General features: G+C 38.6%; 1 protein-coding gene across 3 annotated transcripts in view; it reads right to left on the bottom strand.

The window, feature by feature from the left end:
* Positions 1 to 16,738, bottom strand: part of RORA (RAR related orphan receptor A) — an 887,404-nt gene that overhangs the window by 106,613 nt on the left and 764,053 nt on the right. The window contains exon 1 of one of the 3 annotated variants that reach the window (XM_072616456.1): positions 10,624 to 10,731. The exons of 1 other annotated variant lie outside the window; for it this stretch is intronic. In XM_072616456.1, the coding sequence (XP_072472557.1) occupies positions 10,624 to 10,654 (31 nt within the window). In that variant the 5' untranslated portion in view covers positions 10,655 to 10,731. Of the gene's footprint in view, positions 1 to 10,258; positions 10,484 to 10,623; positions 10,732 to 16,738 lie in introns of those variants that run through there. One more of the 3 variants, XM_072616463.1, reaches the window with a different exon arrangement.

The raw sequence follows: 16,738 nt of genomic DNA, 5'->3' as shown, positions 1-16,738 counted from the left end.
ATGCAATGAAGATGATGGGCAAAAATTTTTTGAATTTATAAAAAACAAGTTGTCTAGGATTCCATGGGGATCTAGCTATAAAGCAGCCATGCATCTCAATACAGTTTCTTTTGTCTCATTCTTGCTCTTTGATGTGTAAGTCAGTTGAAAAGTAAGCTGGGATCTCTTTGATGTCGAACTTTGAAACTTTATTGTTACTAGCATGCCTACAAGGAGAGCTGTCAGTCAATTTTTATATCTGAACACCCATGTTTCATTATGGTACCTCTTTTACAAGCATCAACCTCTAAATACATCTTCCCAGATTCTTACTTATTACCATACTGTTCTTATAGAATAATGATGTGTTCAAGATACAATTAACCCTTTCAGTAAACACCTTCAGGTAATATCTACACTGGTCTTCAATCAAACTTTTAAAGCAGAAAACAGCCTTAATGAAAACATTTTGGCAAATAAAATATTTTGAAAACATTCAAAACATCTTACTGTCTAAACACAGGTTAACCAAGATTTCTATTAAGGAAACAGTGAAATCATAGGAGAATTATTAGCCCCATCCAAGAAAGAATATGAACACAGGATGCAAGCAAAACAGCTCTAACCCCACCACCTGTAAGTGGCCTTTCCTAGTCTCCTCCCACCTTCCATCCTCCATCCCCCACTGGCAGTACCTTCCCTCTGAGATTACATTCCATTTACCCTGTATGCACATAGTTGTTTGCATGTTTCTGCTTTCATGAGTGAGCACCTGCATTTTTGCCTTTCTTTGTCTTCCCAGTGCTTATGGGATATACATAATTTTATATATATATATATATATATATATATATATATATATATATATATATATATATATATATATATATATATATACACACACATATATATGTGTGTGTGTGTGTGTGTGTGTCTGGTATATACTAGGTGCTTAATAAATACTTGTTGACTGGCTGACAATAGACTTGTGAGAATGTCCACAAAATATCAGGATATCTTAACCGATCTCAAATAACTTCATTTGTTTCGTAACAATGGCTGAAACCCAACACTTCAGTTTGAAATTGCCTATGAAACAAACATTTACTCTTGAAACATCATTTTTTGGGCTCCTATCAAAGAAAATATAATGTCATAATAGAAAATACTTGCTGGTATTGGCAGAATTTAAGTTAGGAAAAAAAATTGTTTCTTTCATGTTCTTGGAGAAAGCTGTTGGGTCAATAGGCCCTTACCAACTTAAAGTGCATCCATGTATGTGCATTATGTATGTCCAAGTTCTCAAGTGGATGCCTCTATTTTTAAACATGGAATGTGTTAATTTTTAATGTTCTTGTTATCATGAGCAGTATAGTTTCCTCCAATTGGCTTCACTTTTCAGGCTCACTGAGTAGCTTCTAGTACTATTAGACAACAGGAAATATTTTTGGCAGGACCTCTACAAAAGCAAAACACAAGCTGACATTGTTGACTTCTTGCAAATCTTGTTTATGTCTACCTGTCATTAAAAATAAAAAGATTTAAGGTAAACCAGGAGTTTTGAGTCACCATTCTAAAGTGAGGAAATATAATGTTTGTGTCATAAGAAAATCTAGATCTTAATTTTCTTTTATAGATTGACAAGAAAAAGGCCAGTTACAACTGAGAATAGAATGCCAAAAGAGTTTCCATTTCTTGGGGTTTTTGAAGGAATAAAATTAGTGCTGTACGTTAGTGACAATGCTGAAAGTGGTGTTAAGGTTCTTGTTTCCCTTGTGTGAAGTGTAACCTCCTTGAGGGTAAGAGAAGTTTTCTTTTTGTCTTCAGATCCCCAGCACCTAGCATAGTGCCTGGCACATAGTAAATGTTTAGTGGATGCTTATTAAATTGAATTACAATTTAAGTACATTTTAGGAGTTTTAATCCAACTATCAAAAAATTTTAATAAGGCCTTAGGGCTAGCATTTGATATTCAAGGAATAGGTGTCAAATGTAAGAGTCCAGTCTGGAAGCCTTCATTGTTACTTAAGAAAATCTGATATTTAATGTAGCCAAGTAGGCTACAAAGTAATTCTACAGACATTTTTTAAAAATCTATTATAAAACTGAAAACCAGTAGCTGATTAGATGGTATTTGACTTAACTTTTTTGGTATCTGAGGGACAGAGAAAGATAAGTAAGAAAGAAAATTTGAAGAAATCTTGAACCAAAAACGAAAAACAAATTAGTACTCTATCAAAGACCAGCAGAATTATTCAGCATCAGGTACAGTTTTATGGAATTATATAATCTGAAAAATGAAGAAATCATCTGATCTGACCCTCTCAGTTTACAAAAGAAGAAACTGAGGTCCAGAGGAGTTAAGCAACTCAATTTCCCAATGCATGTTTCAAGTCCTGAGATGGGGGTAGAAGCTAATATTTTTTTATAGAGCTCTTAAGTGCTTAGCTTAGGGTTCTATGAACTTATTTGTAAAATATATATTTTGATAATTTTATTTTAATTTAATGGGTATGCCTATGTATTTTCCATTCTTAATTTAAGACCATCATTCTGAGAAAGGGGCAGCTAGGAAGCACAGAGGATAGAGTGCTGGACCTGGTAACAGAAAAGATTCATCATTCTGAGTTTGAATCTAGCCTTAGACACCAGCTGTGTGATCCTGGACCAGTCACTTAACCCTGTTTGCCTCTGTCTCCTCATTTGCAAAATGAGCTGGAGAAAGAAATGACAAACTACTCCATGATCTCTGCCACAAAAACCCAAATAGGGTCACGAAGAGCTAGGCGTGATTGAAAAATGACTGAACATTCTGAGAAGGGGTCTCTAAAGGGCTTAAGATGTAAGAAAGTCTAAGAACCCTTGAAAAAGCAGAATACTAATGAAAAATACAGCTTGAAAAAATGTCATATTTTGATTCATATATGTACAGACTTGTTCTTTATTGAATATTTTTTAAAATAAACACCACAGTAAATGTTGATTGTTTTGAAGATGATTTACATGACATAAGGCACTCTTAATTTAATTAGAGGGGTATTCAATTATGAACTGAACTACTATTTTGTGAAACCCTTATAGATGATCCATTTGTGAAAACAAGATATGAACACTCCAATACATGTCTGAGAATAACAACTGTTACTAGAGTTCAGATAAAAGTCCAATAGCAGCATAAAATTCATCGAAACATTTGAATTTAAAAAGTTTTTTAAAAGCAACAATGACAATAAACTGCATTGTATATTTAAAGAAACAGAAAGTAAACACTTTTATCTAGATTGCAACAGGAAAGTTAAAACTATATTTTGTGTTCTTCCATATGCAATTGTACAACTTAATACCAAACTCTTGTTATAAAGTTTATGAAAACCAACTATGAATGCATATCTACCTAAGTTTCTATTATTGTATTTCTCACAGAACTTGGAACTGAGCTAATCAAGGAATTGAGAAAACCAAGGAACACAAACTATTTATCATTTGAGTTAAATATATTTAAGTGCTTCAAGTAAACCTGTGTTACACGTTTTGGCAAGAAAAGGCTGGCAGTTTTATTGTTTAAGTTGTTTTAATTTACAACTTTCAGCTAACCCCTAGCTCCCCGCCTTTTGTTAAAAAAAAAAAAAAGCAGTTTAATGATTTAAGGAAGAAAAGTACTGAGATCATTAGGCAAGGCTAGAAACAATATTTTAAAGAACGTAGGATTAAAGTTGGGAAAATATAGGTGAGGCAGAGTGATTCAGTGGCCTTGGGTTTACAACTACTTGTATGGACTTGGTCAAGTTATGTCATTTCTCCGGACCTCAGTTTCCTTATCTGTAAAACAAGGGGGTTGAACGAGGTAAGCTCCGAGATTCGTTCTAGCTCTAAATTGACGATGCTCCGCTCTTCTAAGACAGAGGTCTATAACTGGTTATTACCCCCCCCCTCAAAACACAGGACCATAGTTATTCCTGCAATAGAGCTAATAAGAACTAAAAATAAAAACCCTCACTTCCTCTCACTTAAATTTATTTTTTTTTAAAAATCAGAGTTGACTGATAATCTTCCCATTTTCTCCAAAGGAGTACTTTTCTGATTTACATCTTATTTTTCTAAATAATTGTGCAGCTGATTAAGTGTGCAACATTTTGAAGGGAGATATAGGATACACTATCCCAACTTAGAAAACAATTTCTACTTTTGGTCTCTCTTTGCCATTAGCTCAATAGACTATAATTGGTGAGATAGTACGGTTTTTATTTTTCATGGGCCTGAAGCCACTAGGGGGCATCCTTGATTCAGAGCTGATGCAGAATTGTGCTGAAAGCCATCAGAGTCAAACTCTTTCTTCCAATGCACCTTTAATTAGGCTGAATATTTATCTTTGATTTACCCAAGTTTACAACAATTAATTTCAGACTGATGGGAAACATTAATTTTCAATGAGAAAACAACTAACATCTTTTATGTAGGCACAGGAAGAGGCAAAGAAATAGTGTAACTCAAGACAGGATTGGAAGACATTCTAATTTATGAGCCTTAAAAGTAAGACAGTCTCAAAGTTTAGAGAAAAAAATTAGACATTTTAAACAACTTTTTCTTATTCTTTATCCTCCCCACAACTTAGTTCTTATGTGCTATAATAAAAGTCTGTAAGTACAAATGAAATGTTCCATCTACCTCCGTATCCCTTTGACCAGACTCTATCTACAAGTGGGCACTTGAGAAATATCTGTGAATGGAACTGACATATGCCATGAGAAATAGGCTTCTGGCCATCTAATTTATCTAGAGGCTCTGTCTTCAGGCTCTGTTCAACAGACCTCTTCCAAATATGTTAGGTATCACTCATCATGGATCAAAACAAAACATGCCAAAAGTCAGAACACTACATCTCCAGAGTTATCTATTAAAAAAGCATATTAAAACTAGAATATGAACTTGTGAATACTACTCGTCCACTAAATAAATGGGGCTACAGTCTAATTTGCTTTATTAATGACTCACTCTCTCTGAAGATTAAGTGTTGGAGCAGATCATCTGAGTTACAACCTTCCAAATAATCTCATACAAGGTTAATGATACTCACCTAGATCCTCTTATATCAGAAGAGGACTTAATAAAAATCATAAAGGAACATGTCTAATGGTAGGCAGATAGAATAACTCCTATACAGATTCATTTTTTAAAATAGTAATTTAAATATATTAGATTCAGAAGAACATTACCTAATTGAATCTCCTCTCCCATAAACTTCAGTGAAGAATTTCAATAACTGTGTATAAATTCACATATTAGTTCTTAAAGAATCTTGCCTTTCAGAAAGGAAAATATTAAAAGGAAAGACAGCTGGATTAAGAGTCAGAAGACCTGGGTTTTTATCACAGCTGTGATACTTATTTACTTATTACTCAGTTTCCTTTTCTGTTTAAAAAAATTAGAGAGGAGAGGAAGGAAATAATATTACCTGTCTTGTTTCTCTCAGAGGGCTGCTAAGGATCAAACAAGAACATGTAAGCAAAAGTACTTTGAAAAAACTCAAGTTGAAGGTATTTTGTAAATAAATAACAACTGTTATTTACCTTCCATTTATGATATAGTTCGTAAATTCAGAAATAAAACCAAAGCTAAAAAATGAAACTCAGAATAAGTCTACAATATTAATTTAACATACACTTTTTCCTTGCTGGGAACAGCTGGATATTTTTAAGTTTTCCAAGTTAACTGCATCACGTATCATAATTTCCTTCACTTTGCCCATTTCTCATCATAACATGTTACACACTGAAATCTCTTTACTCTGGTTTTGCCTCTGTAAAGCTGGTACAAAGAATATATGGTATATCATGTTATACTTGATAATGACAGATTAAAAAATTCTCACTATGAATCTCATTGCGTGGCTCAAAAGACTAGAAGGGTGATGGCAATGGGGATGAGGGGTTAAATCATACAAAAAAACAGTTTGGAAATCATCCTCCAATGAGGGTAAGTTTGCAGCCCAACTTTTAGCATGATACTTCAACCTACAGCTCAGGTACCAGTAGCCTTCCATCTGCCACACATCATAAATAAAAGACAAAGACAATTATTATGTAGAAAGAACATGAAATTTTTGGTGCTATTTATTGCTACACAATCTGTCGTACTACTAAATTTTAAAAGTAGTTCTGCAGTTAAATCATATTTCATTTTCACTAGTAAATAATAAAAAACGTAAAACGTACGTTGTTGGAATTGTTTTCCTATGATAATATGTTTTTATTCAATTTCTTCCACAGAGGGACAATTACTGAAAAAGCATCTTGAAACACATTTTTAAAAAAACTCAGATGCAGGAAAAGTGAACCTAACCTACGATAGAAAATGGGAAAAAACTAAATATACTTTTGCAGATCCTCCTATAGGACAAATGTTTTAAATTTATTTGCCTACCTCTTTTTAAAGCTTAAAATGAGCTTATATCTTGGATAGAATATATTTTGAGGTTTCACACTCTAGCCTTTTCAGTTAACTGCTTGATTATCTCATTTATTTTACCTTATACCTCCTAACACGGGATGCAGCTTACTAAGAATAACTCAATCCTGTACCGGTATCTATTTGGGAAATATATTTTATCTGCACCATTATTCTTAAATCAAAAGTACTTTTTTAATCAAAAGTATTTTATTAGGCCTAAATGACTGAGATTTGAAGCACTGTCCCTTATGACACAGTAATCTTAAAATGAAGGGATGATTCTAGTCTTCCTTGGAAGCGGGACAACTCTGTATAAATCATTTATTGGGCATTCCATATGAGTGAAAATTGTATTATGATTTCCTTGAATATGATTTTTTTTTGGAGGAGGGACTGGTGCGCTGTAAAAAAATGTTCAGAAAGCAGCAGCTCTTTAAAAATCACAATGCATTTTTAAACTCTCATAGAACTTTCACTGGACAAACATCTTTTACTATTGCCACAGACTGAAGAAATGATCCCAGTTGCTACATTCTTTTAAAAAGTGGCCATTTCTTTTCCTCCTTTGAACTTACAAGGCTAAACACCCAGCCTTGTAGTGAGTGACAGCATTAACCATCCTGGGCTGGAGATGCAGCCTTCACCCTTTTTCAATCCTATATTTCAAAGGTCAGTCAACCTAACCAAGAAGTCCCTGGTAGTGATGTTTAAGATGATGACACCAATGTTCTTACCAAATGACTGTGGGAATTCAAAGGCTCTAAAAATATAAGACCACATTTAGAGATGAAAATGCCATGAATCATTAAATTACAAAGCATACTCAATCAAGGTGGTAAGGTAACTAACCTGTATTTGTACAGGAATGGTACAGACTAAAAAAAGAAAAGAAAAGGAACTCAATCATGGTGCATTTATTTCCTTTGACTACACTCTTTACTCCTATACTTCCATCTGCATCAGGCTGAGTTAAGGAGACACATTAGGCAAAGGAAGATAACCTGTTGTGGATGATGAATATATCCCATTTTCTTTAAATACCAGACTATGGCATGACATTTTGTCAATGAATTTTTTCTGATATGCAGGACAAGTTATCCCTTAATTGTAAATGCTATGCCTCGATATTTCAGTTTGCCTTAGAAATAATTCAAATGGGATTAGAATTGCATTGGTAATTTAATAAATAAAAACAAAACTGAAAGATGAGGACATAATTTGCTCAAATGAAGATTTATTGCCTCTAAGTATAAAATCACTTTAAGCCTAAACTCATTTGATAACTAACACAGGGGAAGGATTTTCTTCCCTTAAGTTCAGAAGGATTTGTTTAATGATATTTTAAAAATATAAGTAAATGAGTCAACAAAGAGTGTTTCTGTCCTATGATTTCTCATTCTTTTCTCCCATATATATGCTAGAAAAAGTGACGATGTAAAGAACATTTTTTTTTGCATGAAAACCGATTACATACAATCTCCAACATATGGAACCAATTTGAAGTATTCAAAGTGAAGGGCAGTAGGAAGTGTTTAATATGATTCCATGCTGGTGTTTTTTCCCCTTAAATCCAATACAGAAACATTTATGACATTCCTTATTTTTGGACACACTACTCTTCTTCGGTGTAAATTTACCCTGAAGTGAGATGATCTCTTTAAAACCCAGAATGTTACAAGATCAGGAAAAAATAAAATATTCTAATTACCTAGATATGTTCTATTTCTCCCTTGTGTAACTAAGCTTATAGAAAAATTGCATTCCCAGGGCTTCTGAACTACTTCTCTCAAAGCACAATACTATGAATCTATCATTCTGTGGCAGCCAGAGGTCACTCCAAGACAAATGTGTAGGCAAAAGCTTTGGGGTAGGGGGAGTAATTCTCAGGAATCTATTTGTCAATGATGATATGGAATGTCACTTTGTACTAGAGATAAAAAAGCAAAAGTATATAAACAAAACCAAATAAAAATGTTAAAGTAAACTTTCCATACTGACAAAAAAGGAAAATATATAATATAGATTACAGTTGACTAGTGAAATGCAATTCCATTTTAAAAAATACGCTGCTCGTTCCTCTTCCCTGTCAAATGAACACTATGTTGAAATGAAAATATATTATTCACATCACAAAAAAAGCAAGATCTCTTTAAAAATAAAAATAGTTACAAAATTAAGCAACATATTCTGAAAATAATAGAGCTATATGCCTTAGCAATTTTACACCTGCATGATCAAAGATTTTTAATTATCAGTTAAAAATACTAACATTGAAGGTCTGATTGGGCCAGGGGGAGGGTTCTTTCTTTTACTATCTTATAATTCTGTAACCTTGGTAACTCCATTCCAGGAATGACTGTTTCATTACTGACAACAAATACCCTTGTAATTTCCTTTCATTATTTGTTTGCATTTTAAAAAATAGGCTAGATCACATTTTCTATAAACCAAGGAGAAAAGATAAAAAATTTGCACATCTCGTAGGAAAATTTAATCAAAAGCAGGCCGTTTTATTTTTCAAGAAGTTTCAACCCGCTGATAATTAATTTAAAAGATGTCACCCAATCTCTACTAAGGAAGGCAAAGGTCTGAGATCCAAAAGTAAAACATATGTTTATTATTGATGTCCTTCATTCATGGATTGCAATAAAGCTCAAATCTAGCAAACCTTTAACCAGATAACCAAATCTAGAACATATTAACAGGGACAAGATTAAAAAATCCAAGGTAAATGGATCGTGTAAAATTAGAAGGCCTATCCGCACGAAACATTTGCGAACCTAGAATCATGATGCTGAAAAACAGAGCCAAAAGCACGTCGGTGTGAGAAGCATGTTCACAATGTTTCTGTCCTTGGTGTCTGAAACACCAGGTAAAAGCGATCCTATATCCTTCAGCGCTGACACAGGTTATCAAACACACCACGACATTTTTCCTTCCTCATTAAAACTTCCCTTTTCCTGGACGAACTGGCACCTCTCGCCCCTCTGGAGACAGGGACAAAGGCACAGAAAATGTCACTTTTGTCACCCCCTCCTTTGGCAGCATCTAAAATACACTGAATGTTGGTCAGACGAGGCACAAGAGCAGGCGACTTAAGGAGGACGAGGTTTTTTTGCAGCACTCTGTCCTGCGTTTACTGTCCCTTATGCAACAGTAAATCATGCTAACCCCAACCTCTCCCTCTGGAAATCATGTGGGCAGCTAAGTTCTTTTTAAACAAACATTCGAAAACACACAGTATAAAGTGCAGCTGGGGTTCCCAAAGTTTGCGTGCGTCTCTGCATGTCACTCGGTCTCTGGTTAGCTTCTGTCCCTGGGTCTCTTTCTAAAGCTCTCTAAAACGTGGAAGGGGGAGGGGGGAATGACCAGCGGACATTTCCCCAGTCCTGACGGGCACTTTTGCTCTCGGCCCACACTGGCTAGCCAAACTCCTTTCCGTCCCAGTGTCTGGAACACCCTCCCTTCGCTGGCCTAGCTGTCCGCGGGCAGCCGGCGGTGCCGGATCTCTGGGGGCCCTGGGGATCGGACCTGGACTAGTGGAGGGCTCAGACTGGGACTTCGCTCCGGGGCTGACCACCGAGGAGCGCTCAGAAGGGTTAGCGGGGTCTTCCTCCTGCCCCTCCACCCAAGGTGTGCTAACTAGGAGGTCAGTTGGCAAAGCCCTAAGCCAGCGCCGCGTCCCCCTTCCCTTGGGCTTGTGCCCCCTGCCCCTGGCCTAGCTTTTAGGCCACCGGGAGCGCCCTGGGTCAGGATCAGGTGGCACGGCCCCTTCTCCGGTTTAGGGGGCGCGGTAGGTGCGACACCTGCCGCAGCCCCCCCTTTCCCCTACCTGCGCCCCTCTTTCTCCCCGCTCCGCAGAGAGTTGCCGCTGCAAACTTTCTCGCAGAAGGTAGCGCGGCCGAGCCGGCCTGGGGCGGGAGGGCAGCGACCCCTAAGAGACCCCCGGGCAGGAAGGGGGGCAGCTGGGGGCACGAGGGGCAGGGGCACCCCGCGGCCCCGACGCAGCCTCCAGCGGAGCTCGGGGCGCCCAGCGCAGTCACCCAAAGCCCGGATTCGCCCGGCCCCTTGCCCCTCAACCCCCACCCCCACCCCCACCCCTCGGGAAAGACGAGCGGAGTCCGGACTCCCGCTCCTCCCCCCTCCCCCCAGCTCGGCCCCCACCCCTCCCCCTCCCCGGCGCGGGCTCCGGCTCACCTTTCATCGCGGCAATCACAAAATACATCATTTAAGCCGAGGTGCACGGAGCGCAGGGAGAGCCGATGGTCCGAAGCGGAGCCCCCCGGAGCCCCTCCGCCGCCCCGCCGCCGCCGCCGCTCAGGCTGCTGCCGCCGAGGCCGCCGCCGCCGCCCGAGCTCCAGCAGCAGCTACCGCGGCTGCCCGCCCGCCGCCGAGAGCCATCCCCAAGCATATGAGGCTCCATGTGACCGGCTGACATCACGGCCGCCGCTCTGTTTACACCGCGCCCCCTTCGCTCCGGGCCGCCCCGCCCCGCCCTCCCGGGCCAGGTGAGCGCCGCCGGCTCCCCCTACAGCCCGGCGCCCGGCCGGCGCGGCCCGGCGCGGAGCGGGGAGCCCCGCCGCCCCCGCCGCCCCCGCCGCCCCGCGCCCCTCCCCCTCCGCGGCCCGCCCCCTCCCCCAGCCCCCCGGGGTCCCGCACCTGGGGCAGGTAACGCACACACCCCGCCCGCAAACGCCATTCTGGTCACCCACGCCGTGGTGACCAAGGTCCTGCCCTGCTGCCGACGGCTAGCTTCCCTCACCCTCTGGGGAGCCCTCAAATACATTTTCTCCCCAATTTGGAGTCTGGAAGCTGCCCAGTCTTTTGTTAAAACTCCTTGGTGCATCCCGAGCCCCCTTCTTCTCCCTCCCCCATTTTTTTCGCCGCGATTCTGGGCTCTGGGGGTCAGAGGAGCCGGATTTTTCTCAGCTCGGGGGGAGCAGGGGGAGACGGCGGGATCCTAAGCGAGCGAAAAGGAATATTGTTAGCAGAGGGGCTGTGCTGTTGGTTCTGCACCGAGCAGGGAACTGGGCTCCGCGGACTTTCTCACACCCACTACCGACGGTAGCTGGGGTGAGAACCGCGGACTTCAGCAGACCACCCTCCATTAGGCACCGAGGCTCCGAGAGGATCCCGAGTTCTTTTACGTAACCGAGTTGGCAAGTCAGCAGGCTACTGCTAATATCCTTGACCCCAAGGTGAAGAATTCAAATACCATTTTAAAGTGAAAAAAAATAATAATTGCTACTTAGTGTTTTTCCCTCTGGGTACAACAGAAACAATAAAAAAATTTAATCTCATTTTTGTGAAATCTAGCTCATTTGAAACCAGTACTTAAAAACAAAATAAACCCCAAATCTTGGAAATTGTTATTGTTTCTGCTTAGCCTTATGAGGAACTCACATGTAATTATTCTTTACAATGAATGTCAGATGTTATAAAAAAAGATTATGTACTTTCAGTTTTAGCAAGTGTATATGTGTGTGTCTGTGTATAATTGAATAGAACATTTTTAAAAATTATAGACATCAGATCTAAGTACCTGCTGCTGAGCCTCTAAGCAATTTCCAGTTGTGTTTTCTGTTTGTCCTATATTTCTATTTCCTACTTCAAATACAAGTTTTCCAGAAAGTATTTACTTGCTTTCATTTTAATTAAACAGAGAATACTTGCAGTTTTATTGTATAACAGAAATATAATTTTCCATGATTCATATCATAATTTCTAACAGATGCATACCATCAACATTATAGAAAGCAAGGATCTATAGCTTCCACTCACACCCATTCTCCATCAAAGTTGAGTCTTTAGAGTATTTTTGACCTGGTGCCCAAGCCAGGAAATCGAATAAGCTTACTGCCTCATAAAAAAAAAAAATCATGGTATTTCAGACAGCATTCTATTAAGTTAATAGTTTATATTTTTCTTTGAAAAGGAAATCCTGAAAATAAGAAAAGGAAATTATAAAAGTGTGACACAAAAAACATACCCATGTTAATTCAGCTGGACAGCCATAACGAAGTGGACAAGAACTTCAAACTAATCAACCATATTCCTTGTATTGTTTACAATTATGAAATTAACTTACACCACATCACCATGATGCAACCTCATCACAAAATGAAGCAACGTCACTCTGTCACACTGACACCAGCACACATCACTTCTCCCTTGATTTCTCTTGTGCTTCTGATGGAAAAAAGGGGAGGGAGGGAAGGAAACTCCAGTCCTTTCTTGCAGCAGGTTCCCAAATATAATTTTCTTTCCCCTGGGGCGGTGGGGGAAGGAAGCAGTAGGAGGAGGAATATCAAGGACTGGGTCCCTAGTGGTATTTTTCAGTGCCCCTTGCTTCACCGCTCAACAACTCAGATGTACAGCATCCATAATTCAGCATTTTTAAAATAACAGACTCCTGTTTAAAGTACAGAAATGTTATGGTAAAATACTTACAGTGGCATTGTAAGTAACAGCAGACTGTGAACTGAAAAGTAATATAATCCATTAGTTCAAGTCTGGCCGTCAGACATCTGACCCGAAGGAAGCTAATAATACTTATCTGTACTTATTTACAGTCAGTTTGAAATGAAATTGGCAATGTAGAGTGACACATAACATGCTGGGCAGTTGTAACTATGAGAGATAGAATCAGACATAATTTAAAAATTACATGCCCTACAATGTCTACTTGAAATATTTAAGATTTATTCTTTTCCAGGACATTTTCCAGGGTAATATAAGATCTGAACTTGCCCTTTGAAAAAAACAATTGCTTTCTCATCTAACATCTCATCTAATGCAAGATGTTTCCAAGTGTTTTCTGTTTCTTTTAAAAGATGAGATTTGTAAACATATGCCTCAGTCAAAGGTATTCACATCTTTTAACCCACATTACACTTCATTTTAATAAAATATACTCACAAAATTGGAAATGATAAAAAAAAAATTAAGGCTACTCTAAAAATGGCACCAGGATAAGAAACAATGATCGGTGGAAACAAAAGGTCCCGGGACAAAAGGCTAACAAATTAACTAAACAAAAGAGTAACAAATTAACAATAGGTATATAAGCACAAGCCTCTCCTTGCATTTTCGATAAATGTTGAAAGAAATAAAGCATGTACCCCAATGAAAATTTTACTTGATTTGCCAAAATATAGAATTAATTTTTCTTGATTCTTGCTAGTGGAGTTTTCTCATGCATCTCTAAAGCAGATAAATAATGATACTTTTTTTTTTTAACCTATCAGTAATTAAGGGGACTGGGAGTATTTATTTTGGATAGGATTACACCCCAAATTTACACTAGCTCTCTCAGAAAAAGAAGGAAGCTCATAACAGCTCTGAACAAATATAATCTATCCTGGAGTCCCCCAGAGAAAGCCATAGCTCCACATGATGTCCCTATATCCTAGGTTTTGCATTTGGATCTATGATTTAGTAAAGAGATGTATGATTTTTTTTTTAAATCAACTAAACAGCTTGTCTTTGAGAAAAGCTTGCCTTATTTCTGCAGGGGTCTACAGCAGCCTATGTTCATGTTGACATCTATCGTCCTTCCCATTTCATCGGCTAACAGAAGAAATAACACGTGCCTTTCTAAGAGTAATTTTAATTTTATGCCATAGAGAACCTGAGTCCATGGTGTACCAGATTTAGTAATACAGTGCTATTGGCAGGAATGGCAGATTGTTGGAACAACAATTAGTCCATAGCCTGACCCTACCTTATAAAGCAAGGGTGATTTCCAGTTTTGCTGATCTGCTTTAAACAGGAAATCTTTGGCTCTGCCTGTGGATCTTCCTCAAACCTTGGTTTTCTTTGTCCAACACTGGCATGGAAGCTTGTTAAATCAATTAATTTATTTCTAGCTCCACGAGAAATGGATCAGTAAAAGGTTAATGTGATCCCAGTCAGCTGGACTAAACTGTCTTTTGCCACTGTTTTGATGATGTACTTACAACACCTTTAGTAGTTGGGACATTCTCAGTGACCTATGGTCAAGACACCTCATCTCTCATATACTACATAAAACCAGGTGAGAGAGGGATTTCATAGAAAATCTAGGAGCTAATGAGAAACATATTTACATTCTGGAAGTGGGACTGTTTCTACTGAGTCACAATGAATCAATGTCTCATAAAAGAAATTTGTACCTGGAATGACATCTGTGATTTCTAGCAACCATAGAGGGTTAGGGCTCTTGGGTTTTATGTGGCAAATATTGAGATGAAACAAAAATAGATTATCACATCCTAAAATTTTCAAGCTAGAAGCAATTAGAGATCCATTAGGGCCTGTCCTCTCATTTTTCAGAGGAGGAAACTGAGACCCAGACAAGGCAAATGACTAAATCAAGTCATACAGCTTATTGATGCCAGAGCAAGGACTCAAATCAAGATCTTTTGACACCCAGTCTGGTACTCTTTCCATTGCCTGACTGGAACTTTCCAAATACCATGTTAATAGTGGAAAGAGCATAAAACTTAAGTCAGAAGACCTGGGCTCAGTCCCAGTTTGGTTTACCAACTACTGGGCAATTTACTCATGTTCATTGAATCTCAGATACCTCATCTATCTATGCATAGGGATACTATATTTGTCCTACCCAGTTTTGACTAAAAATGGATGTCAAAACACTTTGTAACCTTAGAACATGGTATAAGCCATTATCAATGACAATGAAGTCAATAAATCATATTTTGTATTACTGGTATTAATCAAGGATCCCCAACTTTTTAAGAATTACAATTCATCCCCCAGCACACATAAGGAAAGGTTACACAATCTTGTCCTTCCCCCCAAAATATGTGTTTAGGAGGTAAACATATTGATTAGGCTTATCTAACTTGTAACTTTTTTTAAACATAAGATAACCACAGAAATACAAGTCACACAGAATCACTGTGTTTCTGTGGTAATAGGACACAACCATTAGGGCACGTTGGGGGGTGGTGGTAGGTTTTTATTTTTTAACCTTGACCTGGGATTTCATCAGTGCAGGGAACTGCGCAATATAGAAACTTCCATGCATTGATGAATAGAAACAGCTCTTCTGTAATTTGTATTTGGAGAATTGCCTAGAACCCTGAGAAGTGAAGAGACTTCTCACGGTCACACTGATGCTATATTTGGCAGGACTCAAACCCAGGTCTTAATGACTCCAACACTGACTCTCTATTACACTGGGCTGCCTCTCTTTGTAGAATTATGAAGATATAATTCCATAGAAGTCAATTTACTGAGATGGTTTAAAACTCTATAAGTGAGAGGAAATTTAGCTCTCTAAATTGGTTTATATAATATTATGCTATTTTTCCTAGGTGACTTAAAATTAAAAGTCAGTGCACCTATTCATTTAATGGGACGTTAACAGTGAAAGATTTGATTGGGTACATGAAATGTCCCAGTCAACCAAACCCTTAGGGCAGAGACATTGTGAATTGTCTTTCACACGTGTATTGGGAAACAAAGAGAAGTTTTCATATTGTATCTATCACAATGAGGAAAAGGAGCAAAGTTCATATAAAGGTAGATACGAGTTTCCTTCACAAATGAACTAGACATGCAAAAAAAAAAAAAAAAAAAAAAGGTGGCTTATCCCATCATCCAAGGAGCAGGTACCTGACTACTTCTATGCATACCAAATCAGGAAAGAAAGAGAAACTTAACTAAGTCCAGAGAATATCCCTTTGCCTGCCTTTACAAAATACCCATTAACACTAAGGAGAGAATGAAGTCCTTTGGTACAGAATAGATAAAAGGCAATAGTAAATGCTTAATTTTTTTAATGTGCCTTTCTTAGTTACCATCATTTTTCATTTTCTCTTTCTTAGGATACCCTCTTTTGTCTCCCCCAATCTGTGCCTATGCCTATCATCAAGACCAGATGAACATTTACCTCCTTGGAGAAGCCTTCTCTGATTAATCCCACCCCACTTAATTACTGTCTAATTCTTCCTCTTTCTCTGGAGTATAGGTTGTCCATTTCAGCCCAAACTTGTCATGTTGCTATGTGGTTGTCCTACAGTTCTTTCATTTGTTTATGCCTGATTCTCCTTGCTAGGGTGTAAGTGCCTCCAGGACCTGGACCACAGCTTCTACTCCTTTTGCATCCCTCAGTGGTACCTGGTACAGTGCTATGCCTGTAATGTAGACTCCATAAATTAATGCTGAATGAGTAAGTGGGGTGGGCAGGGAAGGGGAATTGGCTCCTTAGGAAACAAATTTCTTTGCAGCTCGCCTTCCTAGTGTTATTTTAAGGATTTAAAGCCAGTTTTATAGCTTTGAAGTAAAAGCACACTTTAAATTAATT

This window comes from Notamacropus eugenii, chromosome 1 (assembly GCF_028372415.1).
Source record: "Notamacropus eugenii isolate mMacEug1 chromosome 1, mMacEug1.pri_v2, whole genome shotgun sequence".
NCBI classification, from domain to species: Eukaryota; Metazoa; Chordata; class Mammalia; order Diprotodontia; family Macropodidae; genus Notamacropus; species Notamacropus eugenii.
This window is presented reverse-complemented; position numbering and strand designations above follow the sequence as displayed.